The 27,083-nt window shown below is 31.6% G+C and overlaps 1 protein-coding gene across 7 annotated transcripts in view; it reads left to right on the top strand.

Moving 5' to 3' along the window:
* LOC142330018 (uncharacterized) overlaps nt 1-27,083 on the top strand; it is an 85,289-nt gene that overhangs the window by 25,541 nt on the left and 32,665 nt on the right. Inside the window, exons 1-5 of one of the 7 annotated variants that reach the window (XM_075375023.1) lie at nt 4,136-4,266; nt 6,706-6,767; nt 13,948-14,097; nt 17,659-17,830; nt 23,583-24,993. In XM_075375023.1, the coding sequence (XP_075231138.1) occupies nt 17,798-17,830; nt 23,583-24,785 (1,236 nt within the window). In that variant the 5' untranslated portion in view covers nt 4,136-4,266; nt 6,706-6,767; nt 13,948-14,097; nt 17,659-17,797 and the 3' untranslated portion in view covers nt 24,786-24,993. Of the gene's footprint in view, nt 1-4,135; nt 4,267-6,705; nt 6,768-12,249; nt 12,640-13,947; nt 14,098-17,658; nt 17,831-23,582; nt 24,994-27,083 lie in introns of those variants that run through there. The other 6 variants (XM_075375024.1, XM_075375026.1, XM_075375025.1 and 3 more) reach the window with 6 other exon arrangements.

Raw genomic sequence — 27,083 nt, 5'->3', positions numbered from 1 at the left:
ATAAAGTAAAAATACGCAAATATAAAATGTATAGTTTACATTTTATAAAATTACCTTTTTAAAAACATCATTTATGATAAAATAATTTCTTCACTAAAAGTCTTAATAAAGTTTGTAAATTCGATGCGACGATCAACTTGAACGTTTAAAAAATTTAGACGGGATTACTCTCCTGTTACAGTGAGAAATATAATTTTTGTACTTATGAAATAATTTCATAGAATCGATACAGATACATAAAAAAATATGTCAGAGATTCGAATTAAATTTGATTTGGCTATATTTATTCCTTATAATATTTAACAGAACTACGATTTTGCATAAATATTGTGGAGGTTGGAAATTGAAAGCGCCCATGAGAAGTTAGATCCGATAACGAAATTATTATCCACTATAGTGCATCTTCGGTAAGAAATTAAATGATCTTTATTCCCCTCAAAATTTACGCGCGCACACGCACCCACAGAGAGAATGAGAGAGAGAGAGTGTGTGTCAGAGAATTTTCGCGCTGTCTGGGACAGAGTGAGGTTTAAGAGAGAGGGTGATGATAGTGATTGTGATGTTTTATTACTTTCCAAGAGCGACTCTTATTTTGATAATCGTATTCTCTAAATAAGTATATAATTTCGTACCAAATTCTTACGGTATTTTGTATTTCACTTTTATTCGTTTCTGAAATATTAAATTTCGTATTTTAAAATGTTTGAAGTTTATCGGTGATAAATTATAATTTTAAACTTGTATTTACGAGAATAAAGAGTAAAAACTAAAATAATAGTAATGTAAAACATCGGCAAAAGATAACAAAATTGCAGGTAGTACAGGTAGACAGAAAGTTCTGAGTTCAAATTTCGGTCAGAATTGGCTTTTTTATACGCTTTATTAAAATTTGAAATAAAAGTAAGTGACGAACTGAATGTCGGTCTATTGCCCGTACAAATAAATAAATAACAAAATGTATTAGGTATTAATACGCGTTAGGAATAGCATTAATAAAGATTACGAGGTCGAATTGTAAATAAAATTGGAAACATTTTATCTGTTATTATGTAATATTTTTTTTTGTAAATTACTTTACAAAACTGATAAATTTAATCGTAATATTTTTGAAAAAATTATTAAAATTAAGGGAGATTAATTATTATTTTAAATAAAATGTAATAATATATATAAAATGATCGACAAATCTTGATTTAATTTAATTATATCGAACGTCTATATAAGAAATATAATAGGGATATTAACTTTGTTATTCGACCGCAATACACACACGTACGCACATTTACGGTTGATTTGAATTGTTGTACCATCGCGTGACCAGTACTGTCCGAGGGTAGCCAATCAGAGTGAAGTTAGCCACCTGCATTGTTTCACCCCCCCCTCTCACCGCTCCGGTCTACGCACCACTAGACCAACCCGGTGGGTTTATAAATCATCCTACATTGACGGAACTGCTTGCCGACGCGCTGTCTACAATTTACTTTGCTATGTGAGTCACCCTCTCCAATCGCCGCCACACCAGTCCTTGATCAAGGTTAAACTACCAGCGCTGTGCGGTACACCCGTTTGCGTAACGTACATTTTAACAAAAATAATAATTAACGAATAAATGCGCGTACTTACAAGATAAATACGTAAAAGATACTTTTTAATGCGATATAATTTATTTCAATATATTAAATAAGAAAATAAATTTAAAAAATTATAAATATAATTAACAAACTTAACCTACGCTCGCTTCGCTCGCTAGTCAAGGTTAGCGAGTGTAGGTTAAGTTTGGTTAAATTACTTTTATAATTTTATTACAAACATAATTATCAACAGACAAATGCCTCATTAACCTTGACCTTTATCATTTTACCATCATTTCTTCTGCTTAATATTACTTAATAGTAGTATATGTTATTTTGTGTCTATTAAAAAAAAAAAATTATTTTTGATGGCAGGCATTTTACGAAAAATTACCCAAATTGATTCTAAACTATTTTATAAATATTACAAATAAAATCATGTTTTGAAATCCGATTATGTTATGAGAATCGAACACAGGATCTTCAACCTAAGCTTTTTTTTATTAGCGATACTCGGATATACATTACGAATTGAAGTACTTATGATCCAAGCCGGGATTCAAACCCGAGACCATTTCAGCATATCTCTCGATTTTTTTTTAATATTGTTTTTATCATGAATGCATAATATTTTTGAATGAAACTGTTAAATAAAATAAAACTGTGTTCGGGGGGAAGATTAAGTCTATTTTTTAACGTTATTTAATATTTATTATAACAAGTATGTGATTTTGTGCTGAAACCGAGAATCAAAATCGCGACTTTAAATTTTTCAGTCTTTTTTAATAGGTAATAAAATTTTTAAACCCGAAAATCAAACTCGCAGAGTTTCATTACATCTATCTTTTTTAATGAACTTATTTATAGATGAAATTTACATTAGAAAAATTTAACTCTGTGGGAATCAAATCGAGTCAAAATTTATTTATTTTTTTAAAACGATTATCCGTGCAATAAATATCTCTATAATAGAATCTTCAAGTTACGATTTTTTTTTTTAACGCGTAAAGCTCATACAAGTATTACAGATATGGAGTGATGCCCGAGCTGTAACCAAACCCTAAAAATCAAATATAAATTTAATACAAAAATTTGATCTTCTTTAAAAAAAATTCCAATTTTTTTTGAACATAGGACGGTTAAGAAATTATAACGAAAAGAACTGGAAATTATACGACGCTTTAACTCTCGACGAGTAGAAAACCTGACTTGTTCTACTCGCGGAAACGATAATACTATTTTAATTCGATAATTTATTATTATTAAATATTCGCCGTATTAGGTTGGAGGTTGTGTGGAAGTACGGTATTGAAATTTTGAAGCGAATTAAAATTTCAAGCCTGACCGGGATACGAACCCGGGACCTTTCGGATAAGATGGAAGATATTATTACTCCACCTCGGCGACCGGCTAGGTGACTAGTTTATATGCCCTCAAGTATTACATTACATTTACTTACATAAACTTAAAAGAATCGTAATAGAAAGTACACGCGATAGAAGATAAAAAGTCTGAAATTTTATAGGATGTGATTTTTAGTGACGTTCTAACAAAATAATTAACTTAAAAATATTAAAAATAATATGTAACTTTAAGTTTGCTTTCACCGGCTTATTTTATTATTTATTTAGTTTTTTTTTTGTTTTCTCTTAAGCGTTATACGTAAATATAATTATTGAGATAAATACTAATTCTAAACCGAGAACTGAATCTGAGATCTTCAGTTTACTCTTATTTTCAATATGTGAAACCCGACTAAACCGGCAAAATTGTGATCCTGTGTCAAGTCGAGAATTAAATCCGTATCTTTCACTATATCAGTCGGTTTCTCTACTGCGTTACCGAGGTGACAAAATTGATTACAGAAATGAAATGAGACACGAAAAATTATAATTATATGTTACTTTGTGATCTCTAAATATAATTTTTGAATTAAATCCATACTAAATGTGTGTTTGCGTGTGTGTGTGTGTGTGCGCGTCTGTGTATTTGTATTTTAGGCGGGCTGGGCTGTACTGTGATATACGGTAGTCGGCTTGATGAGATAAATTTAGAAATAATCCTTTTATATAACCCGCTTATGTATTCATTAATATTTCTTATTATCTATATTAAAACAAACGACCCTGTTGTTTTTTTTCTGATTAGTTACTAAAGACGGATAGGGTCTACGTTTTTTAAACTGCTTTTTAATATTAAAAGAAGTAATAGCAATATTTAGTAATATGTAAACGGGCGCGCACAAGTATTTTTTTTTTATATCCAAGGGCAGTTATAAAGTATGCCTGAATGTAAATTATATCCAAATTGAATATTAGGTAAAAAGAAATAATTGAAAACCTTATCGTTATAGTTTGGGTACCTTGGTTACGTTCATTTGTTAATGTGCATATCGGTTTAAGCGAAAATTTGGTATAATAATGTCATGAAATCTGTAAACATGAATATTAAACTGTTGGTGTCGGTCGGTCGGTTGTTATGAGACAGGAAGTGCATTTTAGAGGGCGGGCTTGTTGCAGGGGTGGGGAGAGACAGAGAAATAGAAATCACGTGGTGACAGAACGAATCTTATGAAATACAGCGGTCAGTCTTGGGTTGTTTATACAGTTAGGTTACTGTTTCCGTGTCCACTCTTGTTTAACAGTTATTGTTACTTCTTGTACATTTTGGATAATGGTCCTCATTATTGATCGCGGTAAGTTTTTCTTATATTATTTTAGTACAGCTTAAAATAAGTGTTATTATTTTTGTTTGCCTGTTGTAGGTACTTATGCGGTTTGGTCCACCCCAAACAAAAGTTTAATTGTTATGACGATGCAAAAAATTTGCAAACAATGAAAAATGCTTAACGCGCATTAAATTGAAACGGAAAGACCTGATTAACCAAATTTTATTTGAAAATTACAAACGTCAAACAAAACTTTAATTGTAAGGCTATTCCTCTGAAACGTGTTTACAAAAATAAAAAGAACCGTTATAAGGATACATTTTACGCCACATAGGTGCAAACGTTCTCTGCGGGCACCAAAACGTTGCTTATGCATTTCTTTTGTCCTTTGCCGTGTCAATTCGATGTGATTGGTGTACGCACCGGTTTGAGGGTCAACGAAATTTTTACAACGATAGACTGTAAAATTGGTGTATCCAAGATCCTTAAAATTTCTGTAAACTAACTTAACAATAAAAAAATATTGGGGTGGAACAAACCGCATAAGCGCCTTATTGTATCTGTACTTATCGTGTAATGCATTTTAGATTATAATTTGCACGCTCTTATTTTTACAAAATAAATTTATAACTATTTCTTCATATAACATCCGAACATTTCTAACGCCGTTTTCTATTTTATAATACCAGCGAAATAATATCCCAAAGATAAACAGAAATGAAAGTTACACGCACGGTTTTAAATTTTAGGTTAATCGGCCGATATAAATAATTAACTGAAGTAAAATTACTTCACAGTCTGGACGTACTGTACTCTGAGGTAAGCAATACATGGTTAATGTGTTAAAAACAATTATTTTAGATAATCTAAAATCTTAGTCGCAATTCATCGAAGATGAATTGTGACGAAACGTTGCATTTATTTTTCTGTAGATAACTTCTTCATAAGCTAACATAAAAAAGGTAGAAACCAGTTTTATTAAGATTTATTGTTGAATTTTATTGCAGCTTAAGTTCAGGTGTACGCTTTCATTCGCTAGAATACATATTATTATTTTTTTTTAATTTTAATTTTAAAAAGATAATGCCTGATCTCGGTCTAAGTAAAACTTTAATTAGTGTAACAAAAATATATTTCATTCTAGAAAGAAATTATTTTACTTTATATGCAATTTAAAAATCGATATAAAAAAACAAATATATATACATACTGTATATATGTGTTATACAGACATTGAAGATTGAATATCTAGCTTTAGACGAAGACTTAGTAATCTTCTTTGCAGAATCAGAACGGGAAACAATCTACAAAATTAACCGATTGAAAGAAGTAACTGAAAAAACAGGCTTGCAGATCTTCTTTTCAAAGTTAGAAATAAAGACAAGTGCCGGTAAATATTCCAAAACGTCAATAGAAAGCTTGGCAAATATGATCGCGGATCATTTTAAATATCTTTGAGAAATAATTTGTAGAAAGGTAAATTAGCGATTAAAACAAAATCATAACAACATAACTTTTACAGAAAAAGTATTTATTTTCAATAAAATGAACTATATAAATGTAAAATTTAGACATAGCACAGTTGTACGACCGGTTATTCTGTACCGCATGGAAACTACAGATGTAACTGGAGTAGAAAATATACTCAAGATAGAAATAAGGTTATAAATCTCAGAAGGTTAAGATTTATAAGACCGAGTACAAATAAAGAGATGTATGATAAATTGCAGATCTGGAAGTAACAATAAGAAAACGATGACTAAAATTCTATGGACAAATAACCGAACAAAGCTAAACAAAACATGTCTTCAATAAACTCTGGAATTATAAAGGTCAAGGTCGATATGTTAAATAGAAAAGAAAAACTAAAAGTTCACATTACAGCAGATGACTGTCCAGATCGGTGTTTCTCAACCAGTGGTGTGTGCCTCCCTTTGGGGAGGGGGGGGCGTGATTACACTAAATGGGGCATGCAAATATATCTGAAAGGAAAGCAAAACAAATACATTTTGACTTAATAATAAAATACACATTTACACTGATATAATACACTTATAAATGGGATGGAATCGGTAGTGCACAATGCAATGTATTTAATAATTAACTTATCAATTCTAAATTAAAAACAAGTTTAATAATTTTACACCTGTCAACAAAATTAAATTTTTTGTTTGTTAAATAAAATGGCTATTTCTTATAGTATTTTTTATGCTAATTTCTTATATGTTAATGAATGAACAAAAAATGTTATAACACTTTCTCTTGACTTGTTTCCCAAGTAAACTTTAAAAAATGTTGGCAGATTAAGTTTGTTTCCTACATCTTGTAAGCAACATGACATTGTTGTGCACTATCAGCGTCCTTTCTAACCGTGCCGTTAACAACTATTAATTTAACGATGTAGATTAATTTGTTACATAAAATTATCTTGCTTGAATGCTTACTAAGAGAAATAATTTTTGGCAGGTCTACCGATTGGTGTTTGCAGATAATAAAATACTATTTTGTGCCGCGGTCCATTACTAAAAGTAAGTAATGACATTAGTTAATTTTCTTAATATTACATAATATGAATGTGAATTTTTGAACCCGTTTTACATTAATTAATTATTTACAGTTGTATCGATTCTAATTGTGTTATCTAGATAATATAAAACTATAAGTAACTCTTAAGGCTTTATGTTTATAGTTAACTTAGACCTAACTTTTTGGTATATCTTTTGTCTGAAACTTTTTTACCGTTTTAATATTATTTTAAATGCTTGTAAACAAATTTGCGTTTTATTATTCGTGCTTGTTGTTAGTTCTAATTTTCATGTTAACTATTTTTAATATTATTAATGCGTACTGGATATTGCCGCCAAATAAGAAATGTCTAATGATTTACCCATCCTAGCTATCTATTTCTAATTGTGTGCTTAAAGTGTTTAATTCTTGTATTTAAAGAAACGCATGAATATTTACTTCCCCGCACAAATGATTTAAATGTAAGCCTCAAAAGTTTTTGCATATAAACTCAAATTTGTAATAATGATATTGTGAAATGCATAGCGCATTTATTCGTTGAACAGCATGACATAAAACTAAAGTTATTAATAATTGAGTTTCAGATTAATGTAATTTTTCTTCCAAGACATGCGTAGCTTATTATCGGCTCCTTCCTGGAATAATAGGAATAGCTGATTATAATTAGCCGCATAAGGAATTTTGGAAGAAAGAGTTTCGTTAATCTGAAACCGGTTGTCAAATTTTAAACCTTATATACTCATTAATTAACATTAAATGTAAAAAAAACATATTTGGAGAATTAAAACTAGAATTCAGATTTTTAAAGGAAAAAAATGGAACAGGTTCAAGAGTAAGTTTTTCTCCAATTTTGTTTTAATCGTTTTAAAACAAATTTTAACTTTTCCCTTTTACAAAACGATTCAAAATTTATTTATATTTGTGATTATAAGTTCAAGTTATGTCACTTGAACGCTTCCAAAAATTCTACTTATCTTTTGATTTCGATGCGTTTAATAAATACTGCATGTTAATTAATTCCTAACATTATATCTTATATTTTTTACGGTAGATCATTCTTTCCATTACTAAATTATAACTAAGTGGTGGGAGGGAGGGTTGGGTAAGATGATAACCCTGCTGCAACTCCTTACAGTTTGATGATTCCCCAACGTTGTGCAGAGTAAGATCCTGGAAATTGAAAATTATAAAGTAAAATGGTAATGGCCGAATGATGAATGGCTTAACAAACCTCAGTCAAACCCCTGGCCAGCTTAATTATACAGTGAAAATATTCACGAGTCTTCTTTTATATGTAATAACGTTCTTTTAAATCTTTGATTCTCAAACTTTTTTGCCCACTGCTCACATTAGAATCAAAACTTTTCTAGCGCCCCGAAATTTTTAAACTTAACCATCCTTAAAAAAAAATAATTGCAATTACTGTTTTTAAGATGCGCTCTTAAAAACAGTAACGTTTAAAAACAATTAATGTTTTTGAACGTGGCATATCCTATTTCCGAGTTGAAACTTAGATTTTAAATGAGAGCAATTATAATGCACATTTAATCATATTTAGAAGTATTTTTATTAAAATTGCTTTCAAAAAAATTACAATTGTATCTATACAGTTATATAACAACAATAATGATAGCGCATTCGATATAACGATACAATAATTAAAACAAAGCTTTCGATTGAAAAATTTTTTGTATGTAGTAGGTATTTAATTTTAGTTTGAAAGATCAGGAAAACATAATTTTTTTTCTTTTTTTTAAATCGGTTATTGCCTTCATTGACCGTCTGAACAACCCCAATCTTCTGTGGACCACGTGAATGCCTCCAGCGCTCACAAGTAAGCATTATCACCCGCTTTGAGAATGAATGTTAAACTAATTGTTTTTTAATCGGGTGCAAAATCTTGAACGTTAATTTGTAACATTGTAATTCAATTTCTAAACTCGCTGTTGTTTTTCTTTATGGATTGCATAGCTTATTTTACTGCCAAAAAGTGTTAGTTACGTGCTGTATTTACATATTTTATAATTACAACTTTATTTTTTTTTCCTAAGAAATTCCATAGGGCTTTCGATCAGTGTAAGACTTCAGGCAAAACTAATGTTCTTTAGCGTGTTAGAATCTAACAACCGTGAAGAATCTTACGGCAAAATCTCCATTTTTACCGCTTTGTTGTGATAACTTAAGTATAAATGTATTCCGACCGGGCAGATATTCTTTGAATATCAGCTTTTGCCTCCGGAATCGTTCATTTCGTTTTGCCTTTGAAACCGATCCCGTTGAACGCTACTTTTTAAACAAATCGCGTACGCTATTCTGCTGGGCTACTGGCATTCGGAAATCTTTCCTCGAGTATTTGACGCGTTTCCTGAAAAGATCCAGAACGCACTTACCTTTTCCCTTTAAAAACCCTTCCCTCGACCTAATAGGCGTTTAAAAAAATACAACTGTAAAGAACGAAACTATACAGCGCTGAAGCACGAACGGTTTGCAACCGACAGTTAACAGACGAGAATAGTAACATAAACAATTAATAGTGGATTTAGTAGTAGTAGTAGTAGAAAGCAGCTTCGTTAAAAGTGACCTCAAATAATTGTATTTGGAATCTGTTCGGTTCGGTTCGGTTTTAAGTCTCTCATCCAGTGGATATGAATGTAATTTCGCTCCGTAATAGATCATTTGGAACTAATATAAACTGTAAAATAATCAAATACAGAATTAGTAAACTGAGTAAAATATGTGAGATAACTTATCTAAGTATGAAATATTATTTTACGAATTATTTTTTTAATTAGAATCTGCTAGTAATTCAATAAATATAATGTTTGATATACGAAATCTGTTCAGAAAATAACCGAACATTTTTAATTACTCGCCAACGGATATATTTAGTGACGTACGGCTGGCAGCATTTGTTTCGCATACCCTCTGAAACCACATGTTCTTGGATTGTTATTTGAGTGCAACTTGTTTAAGTGTTAGTAGTTATTTTTGTAATGTGCGATTTTCGGGAGCGACGATACAACGTAAAATTATGCGTGGAACCGGAAAAAACTGTTACAGAACCGTTTCAATTTTTGAAACAAGATTACGGAGAGGATGCTGTGGGTCGTCAGTAGATCGTAGATGACCCTCGACCAGGAGGGCCTTCGACTTCGACTGATGACACCCGCGTTCAGAAAATCAACGATCTGCTGCTTTCAAATCGCCGATCGGCTGTCACAGAACTTGCAGAAGGGTTAGCGTCCCGATCGGATCATTCCGTGACATTTTGATTGAAAAATTGAACGCGCAACGAGTCGCAGCAAAGTTTGTTTCTCGTTTGACGACCGAACAGTAGAAAGAACATCGAGTGGATGCTTGTCGGCGATTTCTTGAACAGACCGATGACGATGAAACGTCCAAGCAAAGGATCATAACGGGAGACGAAAGCCGGGTTTACGGCTACGACGTCGAGACAAGAGTTCGATCATCACAACGGATATCTACGCCCCAAGAAAGCACGTCAATTTCGAAGCGATGTTCACTGTTTTTTCGATTTTAGTGGATTCATGCGTTTTGAATTCTTGCCTGTATGTGAAACAATAAACCGTGCGTACTATAAAGGCGTTTTACAACGGTTACGCGAAAAGAGACCGGAGTTGTGGCGAGACAGCTCACGGTTCCGTGAAAAAAATTTGTTTTTTGACCCTATTTTTGGCGTTTTACATGGGATATCTTAGAAACTAAGAGAGATACAGTCCTGGGACCTTTCTATTTTTCGATTTCCCAACTCAAAAAACATAAGAAACAATTGAATTTGCCCCTTCATTGACCTTCCCAGAATTTCAGAAAGCCTTAATTTACGTGGAGGGGAACTAAAACTAGGTCGAAATCTTTCATCCTGTATAACTCGCTAAAGAAGCGTTTTCGGATCTATGTTTATATGAACTTTTTTCTTATTTTTAGCCTCTAGAATGAGTTGTCAAAGTCTTTCCCTATCCTCCTGAATCACTCTGTATAACGGAATTTCGAAATAAAATACAATACTCTTTTTTTCCCAATTTGTCACTTAGTTTATTTCTACTTTCCGGCTACAGCGATATATACTGCTACAACAGTTCCAGCCGTAACGGGAAATTACTAGTAAATCAGTCAAAAAAATGCCTAAAAAATAGTATTTTATTTTTTTTTTAGTTTGGTGCCTTAAGGTGACGTTAAACAAACCCCCCCCAAAAAAAACCGTTTAAATAAATTTTAAATAATCTGAAAAAAAATTTTTTTATTCCAATGCTCCAAATTAGAAAAAAATATTTTTATCAGTCGGACGTTTGTGCGTGTGTATGTTGGTTTGTTTGGTCTTATAATTTTGGAACCCGTGGACCGATTTTCTTTAAACTTGGTAGACAACAGGCACTATCTTGGAGGGGGGAATGTATAAACGTTTGCGAAAACTGGAAAAAAGGATCAGGATGTTTGGCCGATATAAAGTTTCAAATTTTTAAACGAGGCACTTTAACAAACAAAAGTTGAAAACGTTTTTAATCGATATGAGAAATTACAAAAAAAAATTTTATTTAATATTTACTCCCAAAGAATATATTTTTTTTATTTACTTTACTTTAATTTGGCGTATGGCCGGACCGGGAATAAAATTTAATAGAATTACACTTATGCAGAGAAATATTTTTCCTGTTATATGAATTTTTTGTTACCCGTTTTGGAAATATATTATAGAAACTCTATAACAGTTAAACTACAGACTATCTACTGACAGACTTCAATACTGCAAACAACTGGTATATATAGCACTGTACCAAATTTTTAGATCCTATAATGACTATACAAAAATTATTTATTTGAAAATTATGTTTCAAGTTTTGAATTTATGTATTATATTTTATGAGAAAAATTATTTGACATAGAAAATAGTATCAGATAGATTCTTGATTTTGGATAAATAATTTGAAATTCACCAAAAACAAAATTTTTGATAAATTGGTCTATCATAAAATAAATCTGTTTGAATCATATTTTTCGTATCACAAGCCGCTGGTAACAATCGCGTACGAGTGAATCATCGTTCGAAGAATTAATAGAACTAAACTAATCGAAATATATTCGACGAACTTGTTTTAAATGACAACGAATACTTCAATCCTTTTCAATAAAAGTCGATCGTTTTACTCAAATTGTTTGAATGTGTATAAACACAGGAAGTTTTTTTTTTTAACTTTTTTGTACACAAATTTTCTCCTCTTCGCGAAATGTTATGTTTCTATTTAAATAAAAACACGCGAATTCGAATGATAGAAAAATATTTACTAATTAAATTATAAATAACAAAGACAAATGAAAATTGAAAAGTATACTGAAAACAGATTTTTTTTAACGACCAAAAGTTACATCTTAAAATCGAACAATAGGATACAACAAAACCAAAAAACAATGTAATTATTATTTCGTATTGAATATTGAGTCATATTAGAAAAGCCAGGAGGTAAGTAAAGTTTACTTATTTTTTGTGAAATAATGGGACCGAGTGATAACCGCCGTCTTGGAATATAGGAAATTAGTCATGATCAACAACAGACAGATATTCAGAATGATACAGAAGGCGTGCGTAACTCATTGGTTCCACACACGTGTGTTCAGTAGAAGCCTTGAGAATCCATGGTGGTTGCTAACTCGCCACACTATTTCATTGTTTTTTCCTTATATTACGGACTGTGATGTGTGATTACGAACACCCCAATAGCACGGTAGTATAATTTATATGCATTTCTTTCATGTGACATCCTCGGTAACATATATATGAAATCTGTTCTGTCACATGGTGGTTGGTAGTCATTAAGGTTTTTTTTATTAAGTGTAAGAAGTGTGTTTTATATACGTGTCGTAAGTATATTAATATAACTAAATATAATAATATACAAAACTCTATAATAACACATTTAATAATTAATCACATTTGTATAGCTAGAATCTAACATATTACTAGGTTATATTATTAGGTTATTACATATTTTCTGGTAAATTACAGAAGCTCACCTGTGATGGAGTCAGACTTCTGAATTAGCAAACGGGAAATTAGTCGTGAACAACAAGAGACAGATATTCAGTCTTATTCTGGAGGCGATATACTTTGAAATATTCCCAAACAAGTCTAAGAAAAACAGTAAACATATTTATAGAAATTAGTAGATTTCGATGTGCTTGGGTTTTTTCAATTGCAATCATATCCTACATATATATTAAATTTGTTGAACTGGTCGTGATTGTTCAATTCTCTGAAAGATAGTTGTCGAAGGTTCTCGTAAACTTTCTATAAGAAGAGATAATCGCATATTTTTCTGTTAAATTTGTAACTTTTCCACAATGGCTTCTTTGTACCACAGAAAATTAATGCAGTCGGGCTTTACCAGAAACTGTGTAATAAATTTAGATGTTTAGTTAATCGTATGCTTCTCTTGAAATTTTCATGCAAAAAATCAGTAATGTTTTTATTAATGGTGCAAAGGGCTTATGAGAGGCGGTTTTACAAGTTATCATGTCAAATGTTACTATGCCAGTTAATTAAAAGTGAAACACGGTTATCAATTACAGTAGCCGAATAGTATGATTGTGTTAAAAATAAAGTATAACATTGAAATGTCATATTATGCTAATCGATAAGTATCAACTCTGACGTTTGTCAGTCAGATGCTTGTGTGAAAGAGTTATAACTAGGGTCAGGTTAGGACACTCCTTTATGACTCGCGTTCTTCTAATAGTTCATGGAAGACAGCCTTATTTTATGTTACTGGCATGTTACCTCTGAAAATATTTTGATTCTGTAAAAATTAAATTTTCATCTTTTATACAACTGAATTGGCTTCCATTAATACTTAAAAAACATGCAATAATCTTTGTTTAGTTTAGCATATACCCAGTGAATACTTTTCTTATGAAAAATATTGTATCATTTTAGGTACTAAAAAGTGATGATCTCTACTGTTATTGCCTACTCATGTATATTTTTTGGAGATTTAGAAATTCATTTATACCATAAACTCTGGTTTTCATGTATTGTTAGTTGTAACTATAGATTATTTGTATAAAAAATCATTTCCTGACATAACAGACACATGTTAGTGCTTTAAAACCTGTTTTGATAGTCATACTGTTATAATAGAATATTATTATTACTTCATATTTTTTTTGCAGAGTATGGATGCACAAACTAGTGATTCAGTCTTGGAAGAAAATCCATTATCCTTGCCCATTAAAAATGAAAACACACATGAAACAGGGCAACAAGAACATTCTCTTGTACATCTTGCCAAGACAGATGATGGTCTGACAATATTTATACAAGTAATATTTTTTCTTCTTTGTCTTGGTTTAAGTTAAAAACATAAAACCTAGTTATTATAAGAATTCTTAATTATTCTATTCATTATGAAATTTTTATTTACTGTTTATAGCTCACATATCATTTAGAATTCATGTCTGACATGAGATATTTTGAAATATAGTGTAAAAAACATTTATTAGTGGAGTATAGGGGGGGTAAATAGCTTTGTTTAACAGACTGCATCTAACATTTTACTTAAGATAAACATTTTGTACAACAATTCGTAACAAATAAAATACAGTGTGCTGATGCCTCATGCCTTAACTACAGGTGACTAACATATTCATTTTTTTTTTTTTGTCTTCATTCATTTGACTGGTTTGATGCAGCTCTCCAAGATTCCCTATGTAGTGCTAGTCGTTTCATTTCAGTATACCCTATACATCCTACATCCCTAACAATTTGTTTTACATATTCCAAACGTGGCCTGCCTACACAATTTTTTCCTTCTACCTGTACGTCCAATATTAAAGCGACTATTCCAGGATGCCTTAGTATGTGGCCTATAAGTCTGTCTCTTCTTTTAACTATATTTTTCCAAATGCTTCTTTCTTCATCTATTTGTCGCAATACCTCTTCATTTGTCACTTTATCCACCCATCTGATTTTTAACGTTCTCCTATAGCACCGCATTTCAAAAGCTTCTAATCTTTTCTTCTCAGATACTCCGATTGTCCAAGTTTCACTTCCATATAAAGCGACACTCTAAACATACACTTTCAAAAATCTTTTCCTGACATTTAAATTCATTTTTGATGTAAACAAATTATATTTCTTACTGAAGGCTCGTTTAGCTTGTGCTATTCGCCATTTTATATCGCTCCTGCTTCATCCATCTTTAGTAATTCTACTTCCCAAATAACAAAATTCTTCTACCTCCATAATCTTTTCTCCTCCTATTTTCACATTCAGTGGTCCATCTTTGTTATTTCTACTACATTTCATTACTTTTGTTTTGTTCTTGTTTATTTTCATGCGATAGTTCTTGCGTAGGACTTCATCTATGCAATTCATTGTTTCTTCTAAATCCTTTTTACTCTCGGCTAGAATTACTATATGATCAGCAAATCGTAGCATCTTTATCTTTTCACCTTGTACTGTTGTGATACTCCGAATCTAAATTGTTCTTTAACATCATTAACTGCTAGTTCCATGTAAAGATTAAAAAGGAACGGAGACAGGGAACACCCTTGTCGGACTCGCTTTCTTATTACGGCTTCTTTCTTATGTTCTTCAATTGTTACTGTTGCTGTTTGGTCCTGTACATGTTAGCAATTGTTCTTCTATCTCTGTATTTGAACCCTAATTTTTTTAAAATGCTGAACATTTTATTCCGATGTACGTTATCGAATGCCTTTTCTAGGTCTATAAATGCCAAGTATGTCGGTTTGTTTTTCTTTAATCTTCCTTCTACTATTAATCTGAGGCCTAAAATTGCTTCCCTTGTCCCTATACTTTTCCTGAAACCAAATTGGTCTCCTAACACTTCCTCCACTCCCCTCTCAATTATTCTGTATAGAATTCTAGTTAAGATTTTTAATGCATGACTAGTTAAACTAATTGTTCTGTATTCTTCACATTTATCTGCCCCTGCTTTCTTTGGTATCATTACTATAACACTTTTTTTGAAATCTGACGGAAATTCCCCTTTTTCATAATTATTACACACCAGTTTGTATAATTTATCAATCGCTTCCTCACCTGCACTGCACAGTAATTCTACAGGTATTCCGTCTATTTCAGGAACCTTTCTGCCATTTAAATCTTTTAATGCTCTCTTAAATTCAGATCTCAGTAATGTTTCTCCCATTTCATCCTCCTCAACTTCCTCTTCTTCCTCTATAACATCATTTTCTAATTCATTTCCTCCGTATAACTGTTCAATATATTTCACCCATCTATCGACGTTACCTTTCGTATTATATATTGGTGTACCATCTTTGTTTAACACATTATTAGATTTTAATTTATGTACCCCAAAATTTTCCTTAACTTTCCTGTATGCTACGTCTATTTTACCAATGTTCATTTCTCTTTCCACTTCTGAACACTTTTCTTTAATCCACTCTTCTTTCGCCAGTTTGCACTTCCTGTTTATTGAATTTCTTAATTGCCGATAGTTCCTTTTACTTCTTCATCTAGGATTCTTATATTTTCTACTTTCATCCATCAGCTGCATTATATCGTCTGAAACCCAAGGTTTTCTACCAGTTCTCTTTATTCCGCCTAAGTTTGCTTCTGCTGATATAAGAATTTCCTTTTTAACATTCTCCCATTTTTCTTCTACATTTTCTACCTTATCTTTTTTGCTCAGACCTCTTGCGATGTCCTCCTCAAAAATCTTCTTTACCTCCTCTTCCTCAAGCTTCTCTAAATTCCACCGATTCATCTGACACCTTTTCTTCAGGTTTATAAACCCCAATCTACATTTCTTTATTACCAAATTATGGTCGCTATCAATGTCTGCTCCAGGGTAAGTTTTGCAGTCAACAAGTTGATTTCTAAATCTTTGCTTAACCATGATATAATCTATCTGATACCTTGCAGTATCGCCTGGCTTTTTCCAAGTGTATATCCTTCTATTATGATTTTCAAATTGGGTGTTGGCAATTACTAAATTATATTTCGTGCAAAACTCTATAAGTCTGTCCCCTCTTTCATTCCTTTTGTCCAGCCCGTATTCACCCACTATATTTCCTTCCTTGCCTTTTCCAATGCTTGCATTCCAATCTCAAACTATTATTAAATTTTCATCTCCTTTTACGTGTTTAATTGTTTCATCAATCTCTTCGTATACACACTCTACCTCATCATCATCATGGGCGCTTGTAAGCATATAGATGTTAACAATCGTTGTCTGTTTAGGTTTTGATTTTATCCTTATTACAATGATTATCGCTATGCATTTTGAAATACTCCACTCTCCTCCCTATCTTCTTGTTCATCACGAAACCTACTCCTGCCTGCCCATTATTTGACGCTGAGTGAATTACTCTAAAGTCACCAGTCCAAAAGTCGCCTTCCTCTTCCCACAAATATTCATTTTATTCCCACATTTAACATTGTTTATGAAAATATTTGAAGAGTTCAAAGCTATCCTTGCCTTTATCAAGCATGTTCAGTTACGAAAAACTTTGTTATAGGTTTCGATAATCCTTATTCTGTGTCACTGCATTTTTGTTTCCAAACAAGGTTGATGTGTTTCTTTATATTTGTACCAGCAACCTGTTTCTTTTTCCATACAATTTAGATTGTGCTTAAGCGCAAATCTTTTTCCACTGATCTATTAATTTACTACCAATGCCTCTAATATTTCCCTTTTCTGTCACTGTCATGTGTGTTTATTTACTGAAAGGTTCCAGATGAATGTTATATACTTGAATGTAATGTACTCACTAGGATGATTTATTTCTATGAAAATCAATTTATTTTTACATTGTAAGAAAAATAGGTATATTTTTAATAGATGTTAATTATATAACGATAATAAATTATTATTATTACTTTATGTTTTGCTGCAGAGTATGGATGCACAAACTGATAGTTCATTTTTAGATGAAGATCCATTATCTTCGATAGTATTAAATCCATAGTAACAGTATTAAACAAGAAATCAAGCATGAAACTGAGGGAACAGAACATTTGATTGCTCCTGTTGCTATGACAGATGATAAACCGACAACATCTAGACAAGTAAGATATTTTCATTTACTTTTTGATGGTTTACCTAATATTTAGCATTCTTGTTTAACACTAGATATTTTGACTAAAACTTAAAAAAGTAATACCAAACTGTATGTGAAATGATAAAAAAGATGTGTAGGATTGTATGATTGACAAGTCACTCCTGAAAACTCATTGCTTTTCAGTAAGAATAAACATTCCGTGCGAGGTTTTATATAAGGTTTATTGTTTCTTTCTTCATAGTGCCAAAATATATACTGTTCCTCATCACACAACAAACCTACTGAAATGCAGCTGATATATTCTTGCAAGTAAATTTATAATCTTTTCACAGAAACCAGTTTTATGAAGAACATTATTGTCCTCAGAGAAACTACTTCTTTGTGTCTCTTATGGTACTGTAAATGTGGCACAGCCAGAACAAATTGTTTGTTTACTTCCCAACAGACAGCATGTTGCATTATTGCTGTTGAAACATCCATAAAACATAGAAATGAATAAATGTAAGAAATATTGTACCTCTGAATACTTCATGTATAGTTTTTAGTGTGGTGTTTATGTGTTTTCTTAGGGTTCCATGGGATTTTTAATGTGGTTTTATGCGATTTCTCTAGGGTTTTTCAGTACTCATTGATAAGAGTTTTTTTCATGTGTAATACATCTAAATTATAATCATTTTATTGCATGATATAAATCTGAAAATTAGTAGAATGTATTTAAATGCTACTATTTTTTAGCAAAATAACTTGCCTTTTTGAAGCCATGGAGGGTATCAGCTTTCTCAAAACAAGGTTAATTTCTTAGAGTTTCTTTTCACAGAGAATTGAATTCATATTTAAATGGTTGTATAAATTAAATTTGTGCTTAAATAGTTGGCAGCTCACAAACACCCACTAGAAACTGTTGAAACCATTCCCTTTATTGAATTCACTTTGGACAGTCTCTGGCCAATAACTTTTGAATCGCTTTACATGGGACAAGACTGAGGTTATTACACAAATTGCCTGGTTGCAGTTGTTTTTCTGTTAAGCTAACTTTTGCACGGATTTGTATACGTCTTCATCAAGTACTTATGGTGTACCACTTCACTCATATTTCTTTACTGATCCCCAAAGTCTTCGATTAGTGTACTTACGCTATATCAATTAGGAACCATATACCTGAATATCTAATAAAATACTAATCTTTCACTGTCTGTATATACTACTTATGCTTATGAAGATGTGTTAAATGAGAAATATTCACTGTTCAGTGTGCACATGGAAAGACAGCCTCAATCATTTAAATATTATGTACAAACAGTGACAGGAAAGAATCATATCTTCTATTATATTATTGTCGCAACATCCTGATCGGGTCATGGAAACTGCATTCAATACAGAATTACAAACCTTTGTAGAATACATTACTCATATTAACACAGAATAAAATCCCTCAACCTATAATCATGTTTATGTAGGTATGTAGTTACTTTTCGAATGCACTGGATTATGAACTTCCTGTTAGAGCTCGCGCTTTAGAATGGTATATTTTCATAAAGTTAGATGGTACCAGTGAATTTAATTGACAGAATCTGATAACTGCTGAATATTTTGTCTACAAAGATGCTAATCTTGTTACCAAAATAGCTGTGAAAAAAATATGTGTGGCTTTGTGTGAGTTGTAAAGGGTGAGAAAAATTCAGTCTACTTCTTTAAAAATTGACCATAAAATGCAAACAACTTAGTGATTGATTTGCCCTGTTAACCAATTTTAGAGATCTTAGCAATGAAATTTATATAATTTATTTATAAAGAGATGCTTTCATCATTACTCTATATTGACTGTTGAAGAAAAATAAGTAACTTCATAATCAACTAATTTTTCTAAATGGACACAATGAACTGTAGCTTTGATACTGCAACAAATCCACAATTGATCCGAAGTGATGTTCACTTTTTTTTTGTCTTCAGTAACTTGACTGGTTTGATGTAGCTCTCCAAGTTTCCCTATGTAGTGCTAGTCATTTCATTTCGGTATACGCCCTACATCCTACATCCCTAACAATTTGTTTTACATATTCCAAACGTTGCCTGCCTACATAATTTTTTCCTTCTACCTGTCCTTCCAATATTAAAGCGACTATTCCAGGTTGTCTTAATATGTGGCCTATAAGTCTGTCTCTTCTTTTAACTATATTTTTCCAAATGCTTCTTTCTTCATCTATTTGCTGCAACACCTCTTCATTTGTCACCCCATTTGATTTAACATTCTCCTATAGCACCCCATTTCAAAAGCTTCTTATCTTTTCTTCTCAGATACTCCAATTGTCAAATTTTCATTTCCATATAAAGCGACTCTCCAAATGTATACTATAAAAAATCTTTTCCTGTAATTTTGTAAATGTAAACAAATTATATTTCTGACGAAGTTTCGTTTCCCCTGTGCTATATACCATTTTATGTTGCTCCTGCTTCGTCAATCTTTAGTAATTCTACTTCTCAAATACCAAAATTCTTCTATCTCCATAATCTTTTCTCCTCCCATTTTCACATTCAGTAGTCCATCTTCGTTATTTTTACTACAATTCATTTCTTTCGTTTTGTTCTTGTTTATTTTCATCCAGTAGTTCTTGCATAGGACTTCATCCGTGCTGTTCATTGTTTCTTCTAAATCCTTTTTATTCTGAGCTAGAATTACTATATCATCAGCAAATCGTAGCATCTTTATATTTTCACCTTGTACTGTTACTCCGGAATCTAAATTTTTCTTTAACATCATTAATTGCTGGTTATATGTAAAGATTAAAACTTAACGGTGATAGGGAAATCCTTGTCGGACTCCCTTTCTTATTATAGCTTATTTCTTATGTTCTTCCATTATTATTGTTGCTGTTTGGTTCCTGTAAATATTAGCAATCATTCTTCTATCTCTGTATTTGAACCCTAATTTTTTAAATTGCTGAACATTTTATTCCAATTTACGTTATCGAATGGCTATTCTAGGTCTTTAAATGCCAAGTATGTTGGTTTGTTTTTCTTTTTTTGAAGTCTGACGAAACTTCCCCTTTTCCATAAATATTATACACCAGTGTGTATAATCTATCAATAACTTCCTCACCTGCACTGCGCAGTATTCTACAGGTATTCCGTCTATTCCAGGAGCCTTTCTGCCATTCAAATCTTTTAATGCTTTCTTAAATTCAGATCTCAGTAATGTTTACTCCCCTTTTATTCTCTTCAACTTCCTCTTCTTCCTCTGTAACCAATCTATTCCTCCATCTATTTTACCAATGTTCATTTCTCTTTCCACTTCTGAACACGTTTCTTTAATCCATTCTTCTTTTGCTAGTTTGCACTTCCTGTTTGTTGTATTTCTTAATTGTCGATAGTTCCTTTTTACTTTCTTCATCACTAGCATTCTTATATTTTCTACGTTCATCCATCAGCTGGAATATATCATCTGAAACCTAAGAATTTCTACCAGTTCTCTTTGTTCCACCTAAGTTCGCTTCTGCTGATTTAAGAATTTCCTTTTTAACATTCACCATTCTTCTTCTACATTTTCTGCTTTATCTGAGACCTCTTGCGATGTCCTTTTCAAAAATCTTCTTTACCTCCTCTTCCTCAAGCTTCTCTAAATTCCAGCGATTCATCTGACACCTTTTCTTCAGGCTTTTAAACCCCAATCTACTTTTCATTATTACTAAATTATGGTCGCTATCAATGTCTGCTCCAGGGTAAGTTTTGCAGTCAGTGAGTTGATTTCTAAATCTTTGCTTAACCATGATATAATCAATCTGATACCTTGCACTATCGCCTGGCTTTTTCCATGTGTATATTCTTCTACTATGATTTTTAAACTGGGTGTTGGCAACTACTAAATTATACTTCGTGCAAAACTCTGTAAGTCGGTCCCCTCTTTCATCACTTTTGTCCAGCCCGTATTCACCCATTATATTTCCTTCCTAGCCTTTTGCAATGCTTGCATTCCAGTCTCCCAACTGTTATTAAATTTTCATCTCCTTTTAAGTGTTTAATTGCTTTGTCAATTTCTTTGTATACACACTACTTCATCATCATCGTGGGCGCTTGTAGGCATATAGATGTTAATAATTATTGTCGGTTTAAGTTTTGATTTTATCCTTATTACAATGATTCTATCGCTATGCATTTTGAAATACTCTACTCTCTTCCCTATTTTCTTGTTCGTAACAAAACCTACTCCTGCCTGCCCATTATTTGAACCCGAGTCAATTATTCTAAAATCATCTGATTAAACGTGATTTTCCTCTTCCCACCGAACCTCGCTATTTCCTACTACAGCTACATTTATCCTATCCATTTCCCTCTTTAAATTTTCTAACCTACCAACCTTTTTTAGACTTCTAATATTTCACGCCCCGACTCGTAGAATGTTATTTTTTAATTTTCTGGTGACCCCTTCGTTAGTAGTCTCCAGCCGGAGATCTGAACAGGAGACTGGTAGTTTACCTCCGGAATATTTTACCAAGGAAGGCACCTCCATCGTTGCTATACGAAAATGCAGAGAGCTACATTTTCTTGGAAAAAAAGCAGCTGTAGTTTTCCATTGCTTTCAGTACTCAGAGGACTGAGTACTGCTGATATGACTGATAGGACTGAGTGATGTTGATATGACCATTTAAGTCGTCCTGACCTACACCCTTAACAACTACTGAAAGAGCTGCTGCCCTCATTCAGGAATCATTCCTTTGTCTGGCTCTCAAGAGATACCTCTCCGATATGGTTGCACCTTCGGTCCAGCTACTCTGCATCACTGAGCACTCAAGCTCCCACACCAACGGCAAGATCTCATGATTCATATAGGGAGATGTTCACTAGCTATCACTAAATGTCATTGCTGCATGTAAATTAATTTTGTTATGTTTTTAAAGATCTAAAGTTTGTTGCTCATAGATTTCTCATAAAATCGGAAAACATTTAAGAATTTTTTAAATAAGACCAATTATTCCTCATCAGGTTATAAATTGCATTAAAAACTTGTGATATGAATCTGAATGTATGTGATTTAGAAATGTGTAGCTCACTCTTGTAGGTAAATAACACAATTATTTCAAGTTTTATCTCAGCATACATTGCTTTTCTCATGGCACTCTCATTTTTGTGTATCAGAATGTATTAAAGAGAAATTAAAATGCTTTGTTTGACATTTTCATGGTCAATTAATATAATTTTGAAAGTTCAGTATATAATTCTTTCATTATTAACTTGCCCTCACCCATCCAGTACTAAACCTGTTTTTTCTTATTTTTCATTTCATTCAATTCTTCCAGTGGATGAATATCTAATAAACATGTAATGACCAATATCTTAATCTACGGATGAGTTTTGAAAAAATCTACACTTATTGCCAAGGTTCTATTTTCAGTTAATATTAACATAATTAAAGTACAGTAATTTAAAAAAATTTTTTTTTTATTCGGCATTATGAAATTGCCTGTGACTGACCAGTTTTAATTTCTGCGCTATGTAACGTATAGTTTGATTGTGTTACATTTTGTCCTCTGTATTTTAACTGCTAATACTAACAAAATTTTTATTTTTGCTACTTAAACTTTGTTTGTTTGTTTGCTACTTTTTTAAAAATTTTAAAAAATTTTTATATTTGCTACTTTGAAACAAACATATTGTGCTTGCTTAAATATAAACATATGATATTTAATATTAAAGTATAAGTTGCCAATTTATACATTTTACCGTTTATTTTAATTTATACGTTAACAGTTACGTTTTTTTTTTAGGATCTTATTGAAGAAGTTATCGATGATGTGGAGGAAAGAATTACTGAAAGTAGTTTACAGAGATCAAAATGTGTGGTTTGCAATAAATTGAAATATAAGTGCATTTGTGGTTATGTCATCGATGAAGAATATGATGATTTCAACACTTTTTCTTTTAAAGAAACGTGCTTGCAAATTACAGAAAAACCAGTTAAAAAAAGGAATATCATATCTTCTCATCTTCCTATTCATACACGTGTTCATACTGGTGAGAAGAAATTCACTTGTAATTTTTGTAAGAAAACATTTAGACACAGTGGTAGTTTAAAAACACATCTCTATATTCATACTGGTGAGAAGAAATTCACTTGTAATTTTTGTAAGAAATCATTTAGACAAAACAGTAATTTAAAAAGACATCTCTATATTCATACTGGTGAGAATAGATTCACTTGTAATTTTTGTAAGAAATCATTTAGGCAAAAGCATAATTTAAAAATGCATCTCTCTATTCATACTGGTGAGAAGAGATTCACTTGTAATTTTTGTAAGAAATCATTTAGACAAAACGGTAATTTAAAAAGACATCTCTATATTCATACTGGTGAGAAGAAATTCACTTGTAATTTTTGTAAGAAATCATTTAGACAAAACGGTAGTTTAAAAACACATCTCTATATTCATACTGGTGAGAAGAAATTCACTTGTAATTTTTGTAAGAAAACATTTACACACAGTGGTAGTTTAAAAACACATCTCTATATTCATACTGGTGAGAAGAAATTCACTTGTAATTTTTGTAAGAAATCATTTAGACAAAACAGTAATTTAAAAAGACATCTCTATATTCATACTGGTGAGAATAGATTCACTTGTAATTTTTGTAAGAAATCATTTAGGCGAAAGCATAATTTAAAAATGCATCTCTCTATTCATACTGGTGAGAAGAGATTCACTTGTAATTTTTGTAAGAAATCATTTAGACAAAACGGTAATTTAAAAAGACATCTCTATATTCATACTGGTGAGAAGAAATTCACTTGTAATTTTTGTAAGAAAACATTTAGACACAGTAGTAGTTTAAAAACACATCTCTATATTCATACTGGTGAGAAGAAATTCACTTGTAATTTTTGTAAGAAAACATTTAGACACAGTAGTAGTTTAAAAAGACATCTCTATATTCATAATGGTGAGAAGAAATCACATGTAATTTTTATCTAAAAACTTTTACACAAAAGTTAAATAAGTTTGACAGAGTAGTATAAATTATCTCTATTTAGTATAGGGTCTTTGCAGTTTGTAGCTAGTTTTTTTTTTTTTTTTTTCATTGCGTATACACTATTATTAAAACTAATTATTTTATACATCAGATGATTTGGAATGATTTATATAATGTATGTATAATTCTTTTAATAAAACTTTTTAACAACTTGTATATTAAATGATTCATATTTCCTTTATTTCAGTTTGTGTAAGAAATTTGGAGACATTGTAGGCCAAAATTGTGAATACATTTATGGTTATTGAAAATTAACATTTTGAGACCGCATACAACATTTTTTTCGATTAACTTCTACAATTTTTCCGTCCACACAATAAACCCTACACTGTAGAACTTCTATGGTTTCTGTTCACCGACCTTTTGGTGTACGGCTTATGGATTTCACAGACCTATTTTGAAACTAATTTAACACCATTCAGGGTGTTGTTGCAGAGACTGAAACAAATCGATTATTCTGATAAGTAGAAATAATAATAAAGATAGATTTCTAAAATCTTTTTGATTAATTTTTTAACGAGCTGATAAACCGCATTTGAAACACCAAAACACAAAATTTGAGTTTAATAATATTAACGTATTTATCTGAGTATTGAGAGTATGAAATAACCCCTCCCCATCGTTTATGCAAAACTTTAAACGGGATAAACCGTTTTAAATAGTTGTAGGTATGTCAAAATGAATAAACGAAAACAGAATTTTCACACGGTTATCATCGCTTGACTTGCAGTAAATAGTTTATGTTCAGCTTATGGTTTTTTGAGAAAAATTATAATACATTATAATACATACAAATAGATACACACCGATTTCAAGTTATTTTATATAAGACATATGCATTTGAAAAGAAGATAATAATTAAATAATATTAAAGCCTTTTGCTTTAACGTGATTATAATTTATTTTTATCGAAATTTCATCAAAATTGTATTCATAACAATCTATAGACAATCAGAAAAATGTATTGGGATTTGGGAAAAGGTTTCATACTACTCTTCTGATGGATTATTTCGGGATCGAAAATACTCTTTAAAGATTAATCAATGGAAAACTCTATTATTAATTTTACCTGTAAAATAAAAACAATTATTTTTATTGTATAAAATTAGGGTATTTTTAAAAACTGTGAGAAATATAGTATTAAATTCTTTAATTTTTCCTGAAATAATTTTAGAAAACATTTTTGTTCACCTAATCCATTTATCTTAAAAATATAGTTTTATGTTATATTTAGTTAATCCTCTTTCTAACTTACTAGAAATTGAATAACTCGTTGAAAGGAGTCCATTAAGCGTTGCTTTCCAGTCTTTATGATTGTAACGTATATAAAACATCTGGTGTACAAACGATCTAGTTTAAGAGCAGTAATGCCGATTTGTATACCCAGTCCGTGAAGCGCTGAATACATCATCTACTTTTGAACGGCATTGTCATGCTGATACGTGAAACCAATTTCGGTTCGGCGAAGAAGGTATGGAAAAAATACTTCATGCCTCGTTTATTTTAGTAAGCCTGACATGGGATGTTTGTAATTATCGGGAACGGCTACGTAATTTTTAAAAGTGATTTTTCCTGTGCCAGGTTGCCGATTATCGTTTTAATTACGGTACCCGTTAAGCGTCTGACGGAAGCATGCATCTTTGTGCTCTAAAGAGCTTATTGAGAGACGCCTGACGCAAAATGTTGTTGAAAATTCGTTTTCAGTTCATCGATAATGCGGAGGATTTGGTTCGTAAACTCTTTCCTTGATAAAGCCCCGAACGAAAATCTGAAATCAGCTTTTGCCTCCGGAATCGTTCATTTCGTTTTGCCTTTGAAACCGATCCCGTTGAACGCTACTTTTTAAACAAATCGCGTACGCTATTCTGCTGGGCTACTGGCATTCGGAAATCTTTCCTCGAGTATTTGAAGCGTTTCCTGAAAGGATCCAGAACGCACTTACCTTTTCCCTTTAAAAACCCTTCCCTCGACCTAATAGGCGTTTAAAAAAATACAACTGTAAAGAACGAAACTATACAGCGCTGAAGCACGAACGGTTTGCAACCGACAGTTAACAGACGAGAATAGTAACATAAACAATTAATAGTGGATTTAGTAGTAGTAGAAAGCAGCTTCGTTAAAAGTGACCTCAAATAATTGTATTTGGAATCTGTTCGGTTCGGTTTTAAGTCTCTCATCCAGTGGATATGAATGTAATTTCGCTCCGTAATAGATCATTTGGAACTAATATAAACTGTAAA

Source organism: Lycorma delicatula, chromosome 9 (assembly GCF_047948215.1).
Source record: "Lycorma delicatula isolate Av1 chromosome 9, ASM4794821v1, whole genome shotgun sequence".
NCBI lineage: Eukaryota > Metazoa > Arthropoda > Insecta > Hemiptera > Fulgoridae > Lycorma > Lycorma delicatula.
Note: the sequence above shows the minus strand (reverse complement) of the source record. Positions and strands in the feature narration are given on the sequence as shown.